This window comes from Callithrix jacchus, chromosome 7 (genome assembly GCF_049354715.1).
Source record: "Callithrix jacchus isolate 240 chromosome 7, calJac240_pri, whole genome shotgun sequence".
Lineage (NCBI taxonomy): Eukaryota > Metazoa > Chordata > Mammalia > Primates > Cebidae > Callithrix > Callithrix jacchus.
In genome coordinates this window covers 123,148,025-123,164,141 of record NC_133508.1, presented here as the reverse complement: position 1 = coordinate 123,164,141, position 16,117 = coordinate 123,148,025, and the positions used below count along the sequence as shown (strand labels likewise).

The following is a 16,117-nucleotide window of genomic DNA, read 5'->3' as shown; positions in this document are numbered from 1 at the left end:
CCTAACCCCCAGGCCATGGACGGGGAGCAAACATTACCACCTGTATTAGTCAAGGTTCTCTGGAGGGGCAGAACTAATAGGATATATATATAAAGGGGCATTTATTAAGTATTAACTTACATGATCACAGGGTTCCACAATAGGCTGTTTGCAAGCTAAGGAGCAAGGAGAGCCAGTCCAAGCCCCAAAACTAAAGAACTTATAGTCCTATGTTCAAGGGCAAAGAAGCATACAGCATGGGAGAAAGATGGAGGTTGGGAGGCTAGGGAAATCTCTCCTTTTCAAAGATTGCTGCCCGCTTTTTATTTGCTGGTGGCTAACTAGATTGTGCTCACCAGATTAAGGATGGATCTGCCTCCCCAAACCCACTGACTCAAATGTTGATCTCTTTTGGCAGCACCCTCACAGACACACCCAGGATCAATACTTTTTATCCTTTATTCCAATCAAGTTGACCTCAGTATTAACCATCAAACTGCCTGAGCTTAACCTCCTGTCAGATGAGCAGCAGCATTTGATTCTCATAGGAGCTTGAACCCTATTGTGAACTGTGCATGCAAGGGATCTAGGTTGTGCAATCTTTATGAGAATCTAATGTCTGGTGATCTTCTGAGGTGGACCAGTTTCATCCCGAAACCATCCCCTGCCACCTCGTCTGTGGACTTGCTCTCCCCCGTGATCTTTTCCTCTGTTCTTTTCAGCTACTCACTGCTGTAGTCATATCCTTTACTTTGTCATTACCAGTGATAGCAACCTCTCATTTTCAGTTTTAAACTTCTCATTCTCCAACCACCATCTTTCTTTCTAATGCATTCTCTCGTTAGCCAAACTATTGGCCCCAATAGGAATGTCAATGCATTGATTCTGTTGCTTTTCCATTGTCTTGTCTCCTTTATGATCCCAAATTTCTCATCCTGCTTAAAAAATTATATTATTCCTTTTATTACATTCTGAGTTCTGTCTTCAAACCTATTTATTCTTTTGCTTTTCTAAATTATTACTTTATACTTTGTTTCTTCAAACTCTGTTCAGTTATCTCTCATCCTTATTCTTAGCCTTTGCCTTGCATCCTACTTCCCTGAGAAAATTGAAGTAACCAGAAGAGAACGTACAGTTTTCTGCCATTGCATATATCCACCTTCTTCTATCTATACTCCGCTTTCTCTCCTGTTGTTGTGGATGAACAGGGCATTTTTGAAGCTGAGGGAAACTTCCATTTGTTTACTACATAGCCTGTCCTCTTGTCTACCCAAGATCATTGGTCCAGGACTTCTCTCTGTCTCTCCTACATTTTAATTCTTTTCTCTATATGGAATCATTCCTATCAGCATATAAAGCTTCTCTTATTCTTCCAGCTTAAAAATAAAAACTTTTGTGGTCTCAGTTTCCCTTCCAGGTTTTATCCTATTTTTATCTTTACCTTTTCAGTAAAACTCCTCAAAATGTTGTCTATACATGCTCTTTCAGTTTTTCTCCTCCATCTGCTTAAAGCACATTTGTTCCCACCACTGCAAAACAAATACTCTGATAAACACGATCAGTGGTTTCTGTATTGCTGAATCCAATTGTCATTTCTCAATCCTCAAAGACCTCTTACTACTCAGTACTTATATTCTTCAGAATTTGACAAGATCTCTCTCTCCTCCTAGAAACAATTTCTTTACTTCCATGATTTTCCTCCTAACTTTCTGGCACCAAATTACATATTTTTCTGTTTTCTTCAAATTCTAAGTTTTGGAGTACCCCAAAGCTTGGCTTGTGGATTTTTCATTTCTCTCTATATTCACTAGCTAAAAGACCTTATCCAGCCAGCCTAGGGCTTTAAATACCATTCAAAATGCTGATGATTACCAGTATTATTTCTCCCTATCAGATCTTTCTGCCTGTTAGATTCTAGACTTGTATAACTACCACAGATCTCTCCACTTAGATGTCTAACAAGCGTATCAAACCAAAATGTCCAAAACTCAGCTTATTATTTATGCTCCAACCCTGTTTTCAGTCTTCCTCATTTCATTTGGACTGTTACTCTTACGTTAAAATCCTGAGATTCATTTTTGACCCTTCTCTTTCTCCCACGTTTCACATGTGATCCACCAGCAGTTCCTAGGGAAGCTCTACCTTCATATTATATCCGGAATCTTACCACTCTGCTACCACCCTGATCCACACCCCAATCATCTCTCACTTGGATTATTGCACTAGACTCTAATTTGAACTTCTACCCTAGAATCAAAGTGATCCTGTTAAAATTTAGATCTTATCAGTTTTCTCCTTAAAGCTTGTCTAAGGCTTCCTGTCTCACTCACATAAAAGCCACAGTCCTAACTGTAACTTACAAGGCCCTACATGACCTGACTTCTCAACCTCCATTTCCTTCTTTGAGGTCATCACTTTTCTGGTCTTCTCTCAATTCTTCAGATTTTCCTGGTTCCTCCAACATACTACACAAATTTCAGCTGTAGTGCCTGTGCACATGCCCTTTTTCTCTGCCTGGAATACTTCTCCTTCAGATATCCATACAACTTATCCCTTTCTTTAGGTTTTTACTCAAATGCCACCAAAGTGTCAACTGCCCCAGGGAGTGGCACTCCCTAGGTGAGGTTAAGGGTCATGGGTCACACTCTTCACAGAACTCTAGGATCTCTGTTCTCTCCCTAGGCCTGGGGACATAGCTCCTCTCTCTCTCTCTGTGTCTCTCTTAGTGTCTCTCTTATTCTCATTGTCATCAAAGACAAGTCACTTCTTACCTTCAGGCTCTCTGAAAACTAAAGTAAGAACACAGTAATCTGCAAACAACTTTTCAGTGAGGCCTTCTTTCCTGAACTCTTATGAACACTTTCAATAACACTCCAACAGTTTATATATCCCTTCCTGCTTAATTTGTTGCCTTTCATATTACCATTGCCTGACATATTGCATATTTTACTTATTTTATAAGATGTTGTTATCCTCACTAAAACATAAGCTCTATGAGGGTAGGTATGCTCAGTGCAGTCCTCTTGCCTCAGCATGTAGACCTGTTCATGGCCCTTAGTAGACAGTTGGCTATTTGTAGAATGAATGGAGAAAGAGTATGTTGAAATACATTTATCAAATAATCTTAAAGTGTTTAATATTTTAGGAATAGACTGAATTTCATGTATCTTAGGAAACTGTCAAAAATGAGAGTGACTAAACATATAAACTTTTTTTCTTTTATTCTGTTCTCTTGTAGGGAAAACTAGGTCAAAAGGGGTATGCAGGCGAACCAGGACCAGAAGGCTTAAAGGTAAAGCAACTGACTTTATTATCAGTTTTAAAATATAATTTTTTTAAAGATAAAGTTATGACTTACATGCAAATATGAAATGAATGCATCAACTTAAAAAGAACCAGTAAGATGTTAAAACTGTTACAAAAAGCAATTGAGAATCTGTATCTTTGTATCTATTTATATGCAGGTTGAGTATCCCCTATCTGAAATTCATGAGACTAGAAGTGTCAGATTTCAGATTTTTTTGGAGTTTTGAAAATTTGCATTATACATGCTTACCAGTAGAGCATCCCAAATCCAAAAATCTGAAATTCAAAATGCTCCAGTGAGCATTTCCTTTCAATGTTATGCTGGTACTCAAAAAGTTTCAGATTTTAGAGCATTTATGATTTTGGATCTTCAGATTTGGGGTGCTTAATTTGTGTATCTGTGATTATGTCTGTATCTATATCTATATCTATGTGATTTAATAAAGAAATGTTAGATAAGCTTTGTGGGTTACATACAGGGCAATAAACCATAGCTTCTGGGGTTATCAGTTCTACTGGGTAGAAATCTACAAGTAAATATACCTTTACTAGGTCTAGATCTTTTAATCACTAGTAAACAGTGAGTCTGAGTATATTCACTAGATAATCACTGGGTCACCTTAATTATTTTATGATATTAAAAAGATACCTCACTCATTGTTTAATTCCAAGGTCTTGGATAAGTATTTTATAACACCAACAAATATAAAGTAATGCAGTAGTTTATTCTGTACAAAATTGAGGCCTGAAAAAAACTGGCTTATAAGAATTGGTAAGTTTTGCAAGTTTAAAATGTAACTATAAATTGACATAGTCACAGCATTATTACTGAGTTTCCTAAAACTAGATTGTTTATATTAAACTCATTATTTTTATGTTGCTGGAATCTAAGGAAAAGCTACACAACACTTCTTTTTTAATGCTACACAACAGTTTTTTTTAAAAAAAAAAAAACTATTTTTTTAATGTGTCAGTGTGTATGAGGCTGAAATTATCCTGGGGCAGAATATGTATACTGACTCTTCCTCAAGTTACGTACAAAAATCCTCAGAAAATAGGAGAGTGGTATTTATAAATAGAGGCTTAATCGCTTCTCCTTTACAGGGATTAACAAGTCTCCTATACTGTATTGCCAAATAGTGCTAGGAAATCCAACTGTGAGGTACCATCCAGTAAAACCGGCAAGAAACGGAATCTTACTTATATACTTTCCCTAGACCACTCCAAAATCTAGGTGGCTTAGGTGTTGCCTAGTAAATGGAGAAAATTCTGTAATGTTCCTGCTCCCTAGCTGTCATTGAAATTTGTGTTTCAGTGCATCCTGTAGCAGTTAACTGGGACCTGACACTCCCTGGGGGAGTTAGTTAAGGGTCACACTCTTCAAAGAACCCTAGATCTGTGTTCTCTTCCTAGGCCTGGGGAAGTAGCTTCCCTCTCATTTGTCAGACAAGTAGCTTTTTACCTTCAGACTCTGAAAACTAAAGTAAGAATGGAAGTAATCTGCAAACAACTTTTGCTTTTTGACTGTTAACACAAACCTCCCTTAAAACTAAATAGCACAAAGGGTTCATCTTTTTTGGAATTTAAGAAGGGCGATTTAGGGGTAAGGAGGGAAAAATACGAGAAAATTAAGAATTCATGTATTATTCTTTCTGTCTAATGAGCTGCCTGTTAAAATTAGTTATTACAACATACTGCAATGCTTCATTCTTTACTATTTATCTAAATACATACAGAAACTGAAAAGAAAATTTGTGTAGACTTTGAAAGTTTATTTCAGTTATCACTCATGATGAATATTAGGTTTCAGTGCTTAAAATCACCACTATCCAATAGAAATACAATATGAACCACAGATATGAGCCACATTAAACAGTGAAAAGAAACAAGTAAAATTAATTTTAATAGTATATTTTATTTAACACAAGATATCAAACTATTATATCCTTTCAACATGTAATCAATATTGAAATTATTGAGATGTTTTATATTCTTGTTTTGTAGAAAGTCTTTGAAATATGATGTATCTTTTATATTTATATCACATTTAGATTCAGACCAGCCTAATTCACATATTCAATAGCCACACATCATCACTGGCTACAGTATAGTTCAGTATCTTAACATCTAACTGGAATATAATTATTAACATTTAGACAGTAACAGATTTAGTTTAGACATAATGTATTTAATCTGTTTCTGTGCACAAAATGTATATTGCTATTAGAGTCCATCTCTGTTTGGTACTTTGAACTTAATCTTTTACCTTTCATCAATCTATACCCTTGCAAATGCCATTCCTCACCAGGAGATAAGAATGGCCCTTTCTCATTACCAGTGTAAGTATCACATATTTTTCAGGGCCCCACTTACAGCTTCATAATCCATTATTTAGAATCATTAATGTTTGGATTTTTGAAAAGTAATATGTTGCATATATTTTATTTACCACTGCCAGAAGGGTGTGGGATAGCATACCATAATTAGATACGTTAATAATTCTATAGTGAAACATATGTATGTTCAGATTAATTGGAATAAATCAAGACTATAAATAGCCTCATTCAGAATAAAATAAGCTTTACTGATAAATCAATCCAATTTAGGTCAAGTTTGCCACCAAATGAATTGTGAAAAACTTTGAGTTTTCCGAGCTTCATGGACTGCAAAATTGTGTTTCAGAGTTTATGAACATGCATTACTTCTCTAGTGATGCCAGCTCTAGCTGCTTGAGTTCACAGGGTATTTGCTCCTAAGACCTCCTTTAGCACCTAACCTGTGGCATGTATTCTTTTCTATTTGAGCAAATAGAACATCCCTGTGGGAAAGGCTTTCATTTTATTCTTCTTCATATCTTTCACAATGCCTACCACTCTGCCTTTTATAGAGTATACCTCAAATATTTTATTTTTAAAAATTTTATTTATAAAATCTATTAAAAGTCATGAATAGGAGAATATTTTTTAAGAAAATAGATTATTACTTGATATGGTATAGATTTATGTCCCTCCACAAGTCTCATATCAAATTGGAGAAGGGCCCAATGGGAAGTGATTGGCTCATAGGGGCAGATTTCCACTTTGCTATTCTTGTGATAGAGGGTGAGTTGTCAGGAGATCTGATGACTTATACTTGTGTAGCACTTCCCCCTTTGCTCTCATTCTCTCCTGTTCCAACATTTAGAGTTGTGCTTGCTTCCTGTTTATCTTCCACTGTGATTGTAAGTTTCCTGAAGTCCTCGCAGTCATGCTTCATGTTAAGCCATGAAACTGTGAGTTAATTAAACCTCTTTTTTTCATGAATTACCCAGTCTTGGGTAGTTCCTTATGGCAGTGTGAGAATGGACTGATAGATTACTATTTAAATGAAACTAAAGGGTAGGCCACATTTCATAGAAATACTGTAACAGAGTTTTTTAAAATGTTTATTTCAAGTTCTAGGGTACATGTGCAGGATGTGTAGGTTTGTTATATAGGTAAACGTGTGCCAAACTATAACAAAGTTTTAAATAACTGAAATTTCTTTTGCCTTTTTCTAGCTTATGACTAGATAATTACATTAAAAATAATTGAAACTGTCATGAATAATCTAGTTTGAGAAATATGTTTTTGCAACTTTGTATTCTTTTTTGACAGGGAGAAGTAGGAGATCAAGGAAATATTGGAAAAATTGGTGAAACAGTAAGCCTATTTTATGCTCTTTTTTTTAAATCAACTGTAAGCATTTTTAGGAGTCATATTAGCCATGATTATGTTCTCTGTAATCATGTTACTCAGAATCAGAATAATTATTATCCACAAATTGGAACTTACTTGTGATGGTTCTGCTGACAAATGAAACCTATTATACAAAAGAGAAATGAGGGGAACACAACTGATGACATTTTCATTCAATCTAAACTGTATTTGTGACCTCAGAAACATTGTTTCTAGTATTTGGATTTTAGTTTATTCTGATAGCTTCAATGTAAATTTGACCTTAACATTTTTCTTTTTCTTTTATATATATTTTATTGTACTTTAGGTTCTGGGGTACATGTGCAGATCATGCATGATTGTTGCATAGGTACATATGTGGCAATGTGGTTTGCTGCCTCCATCCACCTGTCACCTATATCTGGCATTTCATTATTTATTTTATTATTTATTTTTGAGATGGAGTCTTGCTGTGTCGCCCAGGCTGGAGTGCAATGGCATGATCTCACCTCACTGCATCCTCTGCCTTCCAGGTTTAAGCAATTCTCCTGCCTCAGCCTCTCAAAATAGCTGGGATTACAGGTGTGCAACACCACACCCAGCTAATTTTTGTATTTTTAAGAGATGGAATTTCATTATATCAGCCAATCGAGACTTGAACTCCTGACCTCAAGTGATCTACCCGCGACGGCTTCCCAAAGTGCTGGGATTGCAGTCATGAGCCACCTTGCCTGGCCATTTTTCATTATTCAAAAGCTTATTAAATCATAAAATAACAACTTGAGGGTAATTTTTCTTTAGGTTTGAAAAGTTGAGGTAAACTAAGAGATATTGAGCTGGAAAGTACAATTGTGTTCCCCAAAGATTGAGTTGTTAAATTAATATTACTGTGGAAGAACAAAGCTTCATGTTGTATTTGAATCAGATTTGTTGCAAGTAATTTTACCTTCTACGATGAAGAAAACCTGCCAAAATATTCTCTAATGAAAGCACTTACATAACATATATAAAGTGGAAAATTAAATTAACACCAGGAAAGTGAATTTATCTACAGAGTGTGCTAAATTAATTGTCACAAAATAAATAATATCATTTCTTATGACAAAGTTTTTTTCTCTATGATTGTTTTATAGGCTTAAATAATTAAAGAATTATAAATCTTGGTCTTGTGATAAAACAATGTAATACTTATGATACTCATTTTTTGTCATTAATTGTTAACAAAAATAGGAAGAGTATTTGTGTAGTCTTAAAAGATCATTGCCATACTCACTTAATCCTGAATCACTGGGAAAGTCTCAAGGAAGTATTTATCTAAATTAGATTATTAAAGGCTTCTAGTCAAATATGACTGTAACTTACATTTCTCTAAGATTACTCATTTATGAGTGACAAACTGCTTAAGAAATATATATAAAGTTGGCATCCAAAGTTAAAATGCTAATGAATAACATTTTCTTAAAATTAACACCTTACATATTAAACTTTTAAGTGTTATTTACTTAATAGTTCTGGACTAATTCCACACAATTAAGAACTCACTACCAGTGCTGTCCAAAGTCGAAATGGACTGTCTTGGCAGGTAGTAGATTTTTGTCAGTGGAAGGAAAGTATTTATTGAACATTTCCTATGTGCTAGGTATAACGCTAAGTGACATTTCATATTATGGCATTTCATTTAATTGTCAAACAGCTTTAAAAGATACATTTTGTTATTTCAATTTTTAAAATTAGGAATCTGGAGCATGCTGAGTAACCAGGTCAAAGTTACATAGCTAATAAGTAACTGAACTGAGATTTAAACACAGAGCTCCAAACTCAAAATCCAAATCTCTGCATTATGCCATGCTTGGATCATTTAATATTAGTTCAATAGCTATTTCATGTAAATGTTGTAGAGAGTCTTTAAGTATCTGCTAAGTTATTAGACAAAAAGACCTTTCCAACTTTGAGATTCTCTTTCTTGTTAAGGATAGCACATGAAGCCTTCTTTAAAAAATTACTGATGAGATTGAGTTGATTCAAATATATAAAATGTCTAAAAAATATTTCTGGCTCTCAGTAATTCCCAGCTTTCATTTTGTCTTTCCAGTTTCCAAATCTTAGAAACATAGTTCATCTAATGCAGAGTTCTGTTGCCAAGAAAACTCTTGAGAGATATGAGAAGATATGGTTGTACTTCCTGACATTTATCTTGTAATTGTAGTAGCTGATTTTTATTTTGTTCAATCTTTTTATATAGCCATTAATTGCCTTTAACTGGCCTTCCTCCAGGTTTATTTGTTTCTAGATTTATACCAATTAGAACTCAATTTGTAATACAATGTGTCAAGCACAGCAGTCCCACCTATATTTCATGTCTGCGTCTTATAATTATTTACTGTATACAAAGAATTAATTTCCATGAATGTGCCCCAGATGAGTCTCTGATTTCAAAGAATATCCTCTTATCTTCCACACTTTAGCATTCAGATGTTTAGAAGTAAATCTAGAAATATACAACCGTAATTACCAGTCTTCTCTGTCTTAAACTGTCTAGGCCGAAAGTATTCGAAGAGCTATAAAGGGAAAAAAGTGTACTTTTTCACAATTGGCCAAGAGACCAGTATTGGGATCGGTGGATAGACATTATAAGAAAACAGCTTTTGGTTTAATATAGACAAGAATATTTTAATAGAATTTATAGCACTCAAATAGGCTCTTTTATAGAGTGATTTAACACCTTATTATTGGAAGGTTTGATGACTGTCTTCAATCATTTATTAGACAGATATTTATTGACTATACCAGGTACATTTTTAAACATATAGTCCCTACTTTCATGGACCTTACAGTCTATTGGAGGTTTGACAGATATTAGTCACATAAAGAAATATATAAACTCTGAATCATTCTATAAATGAAAAGTAGAAGGGACTATGACAAGGGTGCAAAATTTAGATCAGCTGGTGAGAGAAGGCTGTTTTGAGGAAATGACATATGAGTAGTGATCGTAAAGAATGATATGAGTTAACCCAGGAAGGGGTGGGGAAAAACTGTCCTGGAATATGCAATATAGTATAGTTTCCAACTTTGCCACTTACCTTGCTATGGAGAAATTACTTAATGTTTCTAAATATTTGGGTTTTTTTCAGCAGTAAAAGGATGAAAATAACTATCTCATAGATTTTTTATGATGATTAAGCATGATAATGCACATAAAGCATTTACCACAATGCCAGTCATGTGGCAAAAACTTGATAAATGTTAGCAGTTGTGGTGGAAGTTATTGTTATGTCTGATGGTAGCTGTTTTGATCAATTGAAATAAAATTGGTGTGGAAAGACTTTGATGAACAAAGGGAAAAGGTATGTGAGATGATACTATTGAAGGAGCCACTAGTCAGTCATTTAGGACCATGTTTATTACTTTGCACCTGATTCTAAGGTCAGTAAATATTCGCTGAAGGTATGCTAAGTAAGCCAATGTTATGATTTAATCTGAGATTTAAGATCACTCTTGTTGCAATGGATTGGGAAGTTAGAACATGACTGTGAAGAGCAGAAGTGGAAGAAGATGACCAGTGAGGATGCCACTGCAGTAGTCTATATGAGTGAGTGGAGATAAAGAGAAGTACATATATTTGGGAAATACTTGAGGTAGCAGATTAGAGGTAGGCTGCAAATCAGGGAAGGATACTAGTCAGTCCCCAGTGTACCATAGGCCTTTGACAAGTAAGCTATTTAGGATTTATCAGGAATATTCTGGAAGCACAAGGAAATGGTATATATAATGTCTCAGAATAATCCCAATTCTAAGAATCCATGACTTTTTTCTAAGAATTTGGATGCTTCTAGTCTTCCCCTCACCTGCCAATTTGCCTTCCTTTCTCTGGCCCTTGTCTGTCTGTCTGTCTATATTTATTTATTTATTCTTTAAGTTCTGGATACATGTGCAGAGCATGCAGGTTTGTTGCATAGGTATACATGTGCCATGTTGGTTTGCCGCACCTACCAACCCATCTTCTTGGTTTTAAGTCCTGCATATGTTAGGTATTTGTCCTATGTTCTCCCTCCCTTTGCCTCTCCATCCCGCAAAAGGCCCCAGTGTCTGATGTTCCCCTCCCTGTGTCAATGTGTTCTCATTGTTCAACTCCCACTTATGAGTGAGAACATGAGGTGTTTGGTTTTTTGTTCCTTGGTTAGTTTTCTGAGAATGATGGTTTCCAGCTTCATCCATGTCCCTGCAAAGGACATGAACTCATTCTTTTGTATGACTGCATAGTATTCCATGGTCTATACATGCCACTTTTTATTTTATCCAGTCTATCATTGATGGGCATTGGGTTGGTTCCAAGTTTCTCTGGCCCTTTTCTAGTTGCATTATATCTTTCTGAAGTTGGAGCAAACAGAACTAGGGTCAAGTGTTTTAGAGGCAGTGACATCACAGCTCTCTTCATGAATTCTATTATGTTTTCCTTACTGTTGATGATAAATCAATCAGCTCTTTTACCAATAATGGGAAACTGGCGATGTGTTTGGCAAATATTCAATAGGGACTTCCAGGATCATTTTCTGGTCTGATATTTAAATGTAAAATGTGGATTTATTTTTTCATAGAGTTTCCTTGATTACATTTTCAGTTGCCATATTTCTGCACACTTGAAGATAGAAGATTGTCCTGTAGTCTGGCCACATTGTTTCATCTCTTAAAATATAACCAACTGATTTGATTTACCACAATTATTCCTTTACTTATAGACTTTGGTGAACAAAGGGAAAAGATATGTGCGATGATTTCATCATTTCCAATTTAGTAAGATTTCATGAGAAATCTATGTCCTTTCTGTTTTTCTGCGTCCACTCTGGGGTGCTAATGTATAATAAATGACTGATGACCAGAGAGGAAGGAGGAAAGGCCATGGATAATCCTCAAAATCAGGTACTCTGCTTCTCATTAATTATAAAACGTTTAGAATCATAGCTGTTTCCAAGCTGGGTTATAAGCAATTCATTCAAAAGCAAAAAGAGGAGGAATCCATGGAGGAAATAAAAAGAAATAAACATATTTATTGAAGGCCCGTTAATCTCATTTAATCTTGAAACAACGCTTATAAAGTAACTCTTCTTATTGCATTCTGTAAATGAGGAAATTGAAATGTATTGAAGTTATGTAATATATCCAAATTCATACAGCAAGTAAGTAGCAGACCTGGATTAAATCCAAAATTTTTATCTCCAGTTCCATGTCTCTTTTTTCTGCCTCAGGTAATCAACAACTTGTTCTGGTTTCTGTTTTGTTTTGTTTTTGATATGAAGTAACTCTCTGTCACCAGGCTGGAGTGTAGTGGCGTGATCTTGGCTCACTGCAATCTCTACCACCTGAGTTCAAGCAATTCTGGCTCAGCCTCCCGAGTGGCTGGGACTAAGGGTGCATGCCACCATGCCCAACTAATTTTTTGTATTTTTAGTAGAGATGGAGTTTCACCCTGTTGGCCATGATGGCCTTGATCTCTTGAACTTGTGATCTGCCCACTTGGCCTTCTAAAGTGCTGGGATTACAGGTGTGAGCCACTGCACCCTGCTGCTCTGTGATATCCTAAGCCAAGTTGGCAATTTACTTTTTAAAATATTGTCAAATGTTATTTGCCTCTGAGAAGTATGCAAACATAACGTAATGTATTTGTGATGGAACAGGTAACTCATGCCTGTAATCCCAGCACTTTGGGAGGCTGAGGCAAGTGGATCACCTGAGGTCAGGAGTTCAAGACCAACCTGACCAACATGAAGAAAGCCTGTCTCTACTAAAAATACAAAATTAGCTGGGCATGGTGGTACATGCCTGTAATCCCAGCTACTCAGGAGGCTGAAGCGGGAGAATCACTTGAACCCAGGAGGCAGAGGTTGTGGTGAGCCGAGATCATGCCATTGCACTCCAGCTGGGCAATAAGAGTGAAACTCTATCTCAAAAAAAGGAAAAAAGAATATAAATTGTAAAAATTTTTTGCTCTGACTTTTAAGACAACCCGCAATATATTTCTCACCTGTCTTTACAGTTGTTATTCCTACAGTTTTCAACTTACTTTCATGATCTGGCCACTCAATATTCATTAAGCGTCACTTCCTTATTGATGCTTTTGTTTCAGGCTGTTTCTGTAACCTCTAAAGACCATCACTTTCCCACTCTCATTGTCCACCAAGCGTCAACTTTCAAGATCCATCTTAAATTACCTGCTCAACCATGTAGTCTTTCTAATATGCCCAGTTCGATTCCATTTCTTCCTTCTTTAGGCTTTTCAGCACTTTCATCTACATTATTATGGTTCTTAGCATGCATTGTTTGAATCACAGTAACTTTTTTACTTGAACTATCAATACAGAAAGCTCTTCTACAGCAGTGACTACTTGCCTTATATGTTGTACATTGACACTAAGTGTATGTTGAACTGACAAATTAAGAAAAGAAAGGCAATTTTAAAAACGTATTTGCTACTGTCTATATGCTCAGAGGATATTAGTGTGCTTAATCTAGTCTGAAAATGTGATAGATTCTTGTGAAGCAGTCAGAATAAGGAAGGACATTTCAATGGGAATAACAGCATGAGAGTAAAATATGGAGGCATGAAATGACCTGGAGTGTTTGCAGTACTGTACTGTAAGCAGTTTATGATAGCTAGAGGGAGGCAAGGCACAATGAGCCACAGATCACCTAGCTTCTACTGTAATGTCCCACCCAACTTCTTGAGCTCACAAATACTCCTTTTTCCACAAGTCAATGGTAGTATCACTTCCATACTATTTAAAATCCTCTGTATTTTAAACATGGTTCTATTACCACTTCTGGCCCTTTTGTATTTGAATATGTCTTTTCCTTTCTGGAACTCAAGTCCTTTAAGCACCGTGGTTTGTGCAGCGAAAACTAAATCATGAAGGGTAACTTCTGTTTATGAAATCAGTAACAGATGAAGGTAAATCCAAAAGCTTTCCCTGATCTGTAGTTTTCAGTAAAGTTAAAACTTATGCCTCATGCTACTGGGTTCAAACCCGTACTCATCACCTTTCTTCTAAAATTCAGTCCACCCCCTCCTCTTAGTATTTTCTGTAATTGATAACACATTCTCCAGTTACCAGGTGATGAAAGCTCAGCATATTTTTGTATTCCCTCTTTTTCTTTGTACTTACTTTCAGTGAGTTACTAACTTTTCTATATATGTAATGTTTTGCATCCATTTTTTACAACTTTAATCCACTGGCTCTTTGACACTCTCACTATTCCACAGATGTTTTTTGGATACCAGTTGTTGTCAGACATACTGTTAGGTGTTACAGATAAATGGTTAAAAAAAATTCTTGCTTTGTATGTGTTGGTTGGGAGACAAGTAAAAATCCATTATGATACAATATTTTATGACTATAATAAGAGAGCACTGCAGTTTTTGTAGGATAATCAGGGGAAGGCTTTGAAAAAAAGTCAGCTCTTGATCAGGACCTCGAATAATGTGGAGGAGTTTTCCTAAAAATGTAAGAAGGCCTTAGGCAGCACGCTAGATAACAGGCTATGTACAGAGGCTGAGAATCATGAGAGGACCAATATATACTGAATAACAATTAGTTTTATACCACTGGATCATGCAGTAAAAGGGAGGAGGGAGAAAAGAAAGGGTCTGAACAAGGAGTAGACAATGATGAAATAATGAGGAACCCTGTATATATGCCATCCACAGTCGTTAACATTGTATCCTATAGCAGTATGGAGATAATTGAATTTCTGGTAATATTTTGAAACAGTCATATTTGCCAGTTAGAAATGTCCTGCTGCTGCAAGATAAAAGATAAATTGGAGATAAAGCGAGACCCGTGACAAAGTTACTGCAGTAATATTAAAGAGAGACGACAGCAAAGTGCTTCAACTTGGACAACAATGAAGAGGAAAGTTATGAAAGATATTTAGGAAATAAAGCAAAAGCTCCATAAATTCAAGGACTACATCTTATATACAGTGCCTGGCAAATAATATGTATTCAATAAACATTTGTTCAAAGATTGATGATTTGGATCGACTCTATTTCAGTTCCCTTTTGAAATGCCCCTGACTTCCTTCTCTGTATATATATCCAAATTTTATCTATTCCTCAAAGGCCCAGCTCAAACACTACCTGTGGAGTATTTTCCCTAAGTCTCTGAGCTGAAAATAAACCTTACCTCTTGTTAGATTTGATAAAATGTAGTCTTTTATAATTTTTAACACTTCCTTCCTTGTGTACTAGATTATAAACTAAACCCCTAATTAGATCCCTAAACTCTTTGATTATAAATGTCTTAGGGAAGAATCCATGTTTTCCTTCCTATTTTATATTCCTCATACTGTCTAGCCCCAGTTGTTCAATAAATATTTGTTAAGTGAAAATCATATCCAACTATGATTTTTAATACAAAATATCTTAGAATAATATAACAGAGTGGGTAAGAGTAAGGACTCTAAGACCAGATTGCTTTCACAGTATAATCAAAGATACCAATATTTAATGATAATATAAATAGAAACACAGATACTGAAAGATGAAAAATTGTCAGAAGTGTATCAGGAAAGAATGTTAAGCAAAAGTTTCAGAAAACCTCATAAAGATTAAGTAATCAGCAATTCTTTGTATTTTTTAATGTCGTATGTCTCTCTTTGATTTGCTGCTAGATTCAGCTTGCCAGTATTTTGCTGAGGATTTTTGCATCGATGTTCATCAAGGATATTGGCTTGAAGATTTTTTTTGTTGTATCTCCGCCAGGTTTTGGTATCAGGCTGATGCTGGCCTCATGGAATGTGTTAGGCAGGAGTCATTCAAAAATATAGTTTTTTGACTCCTTGGTATTGCTAAATTGTGTTGGTATACAGAAACACATGGTGACATTGCTTTTCTTAAGGATCATCAAATCTCAAAAAGTAAATATTTATAATAGAAGAAACAGGGTAAGAGTGAATGGTTTATTTAGTTTCCAAAAAGTTCATGCTAAATAATTTAGTTACTAAAGAGGATAAGTATAATGAGAGTTTATGGTGGTTTTAAATAGTTAAGAGACTTCTTTTAAAAAAAGTTAAGACTTGATTTATCACTTACAAAATAAGAATAAATTGATTATTTTTATCTGGAGGCATGCATGAGACTT

At 35.4% G+C, this 16,117-nt stretch overlaps 1 protein-coding gene across 8 annotated transcripts in view; it reads left to right on the top strand.

The window, feature by feature from the left end:
- COL24A1 (collagen type XXIV alpha 1 chain) overlaps positions 1-16,117 on the top strand; it is a 387,629-nt gene that overhangs the window by 184,161 nt on the left and 187,351 nt on the right. For all 8 annotated transcript variants that reach the window (XM_035252039.3, XM_078332354.1, XM_035252040.3 and 5 more), the window contains 2 exons: positions 3,218-3,271; positions 6,921-6,965. In XM_035252039.3, coding sequence (XP_035107930.3) covers positions 3,218-3,271; positions 6,921-6,965 — 99 coding nt within the window. The remainder of the gene's footprint in view (positions 1-3,217; positions 3,272-6,920; positions 6,966-16,117) is intronic.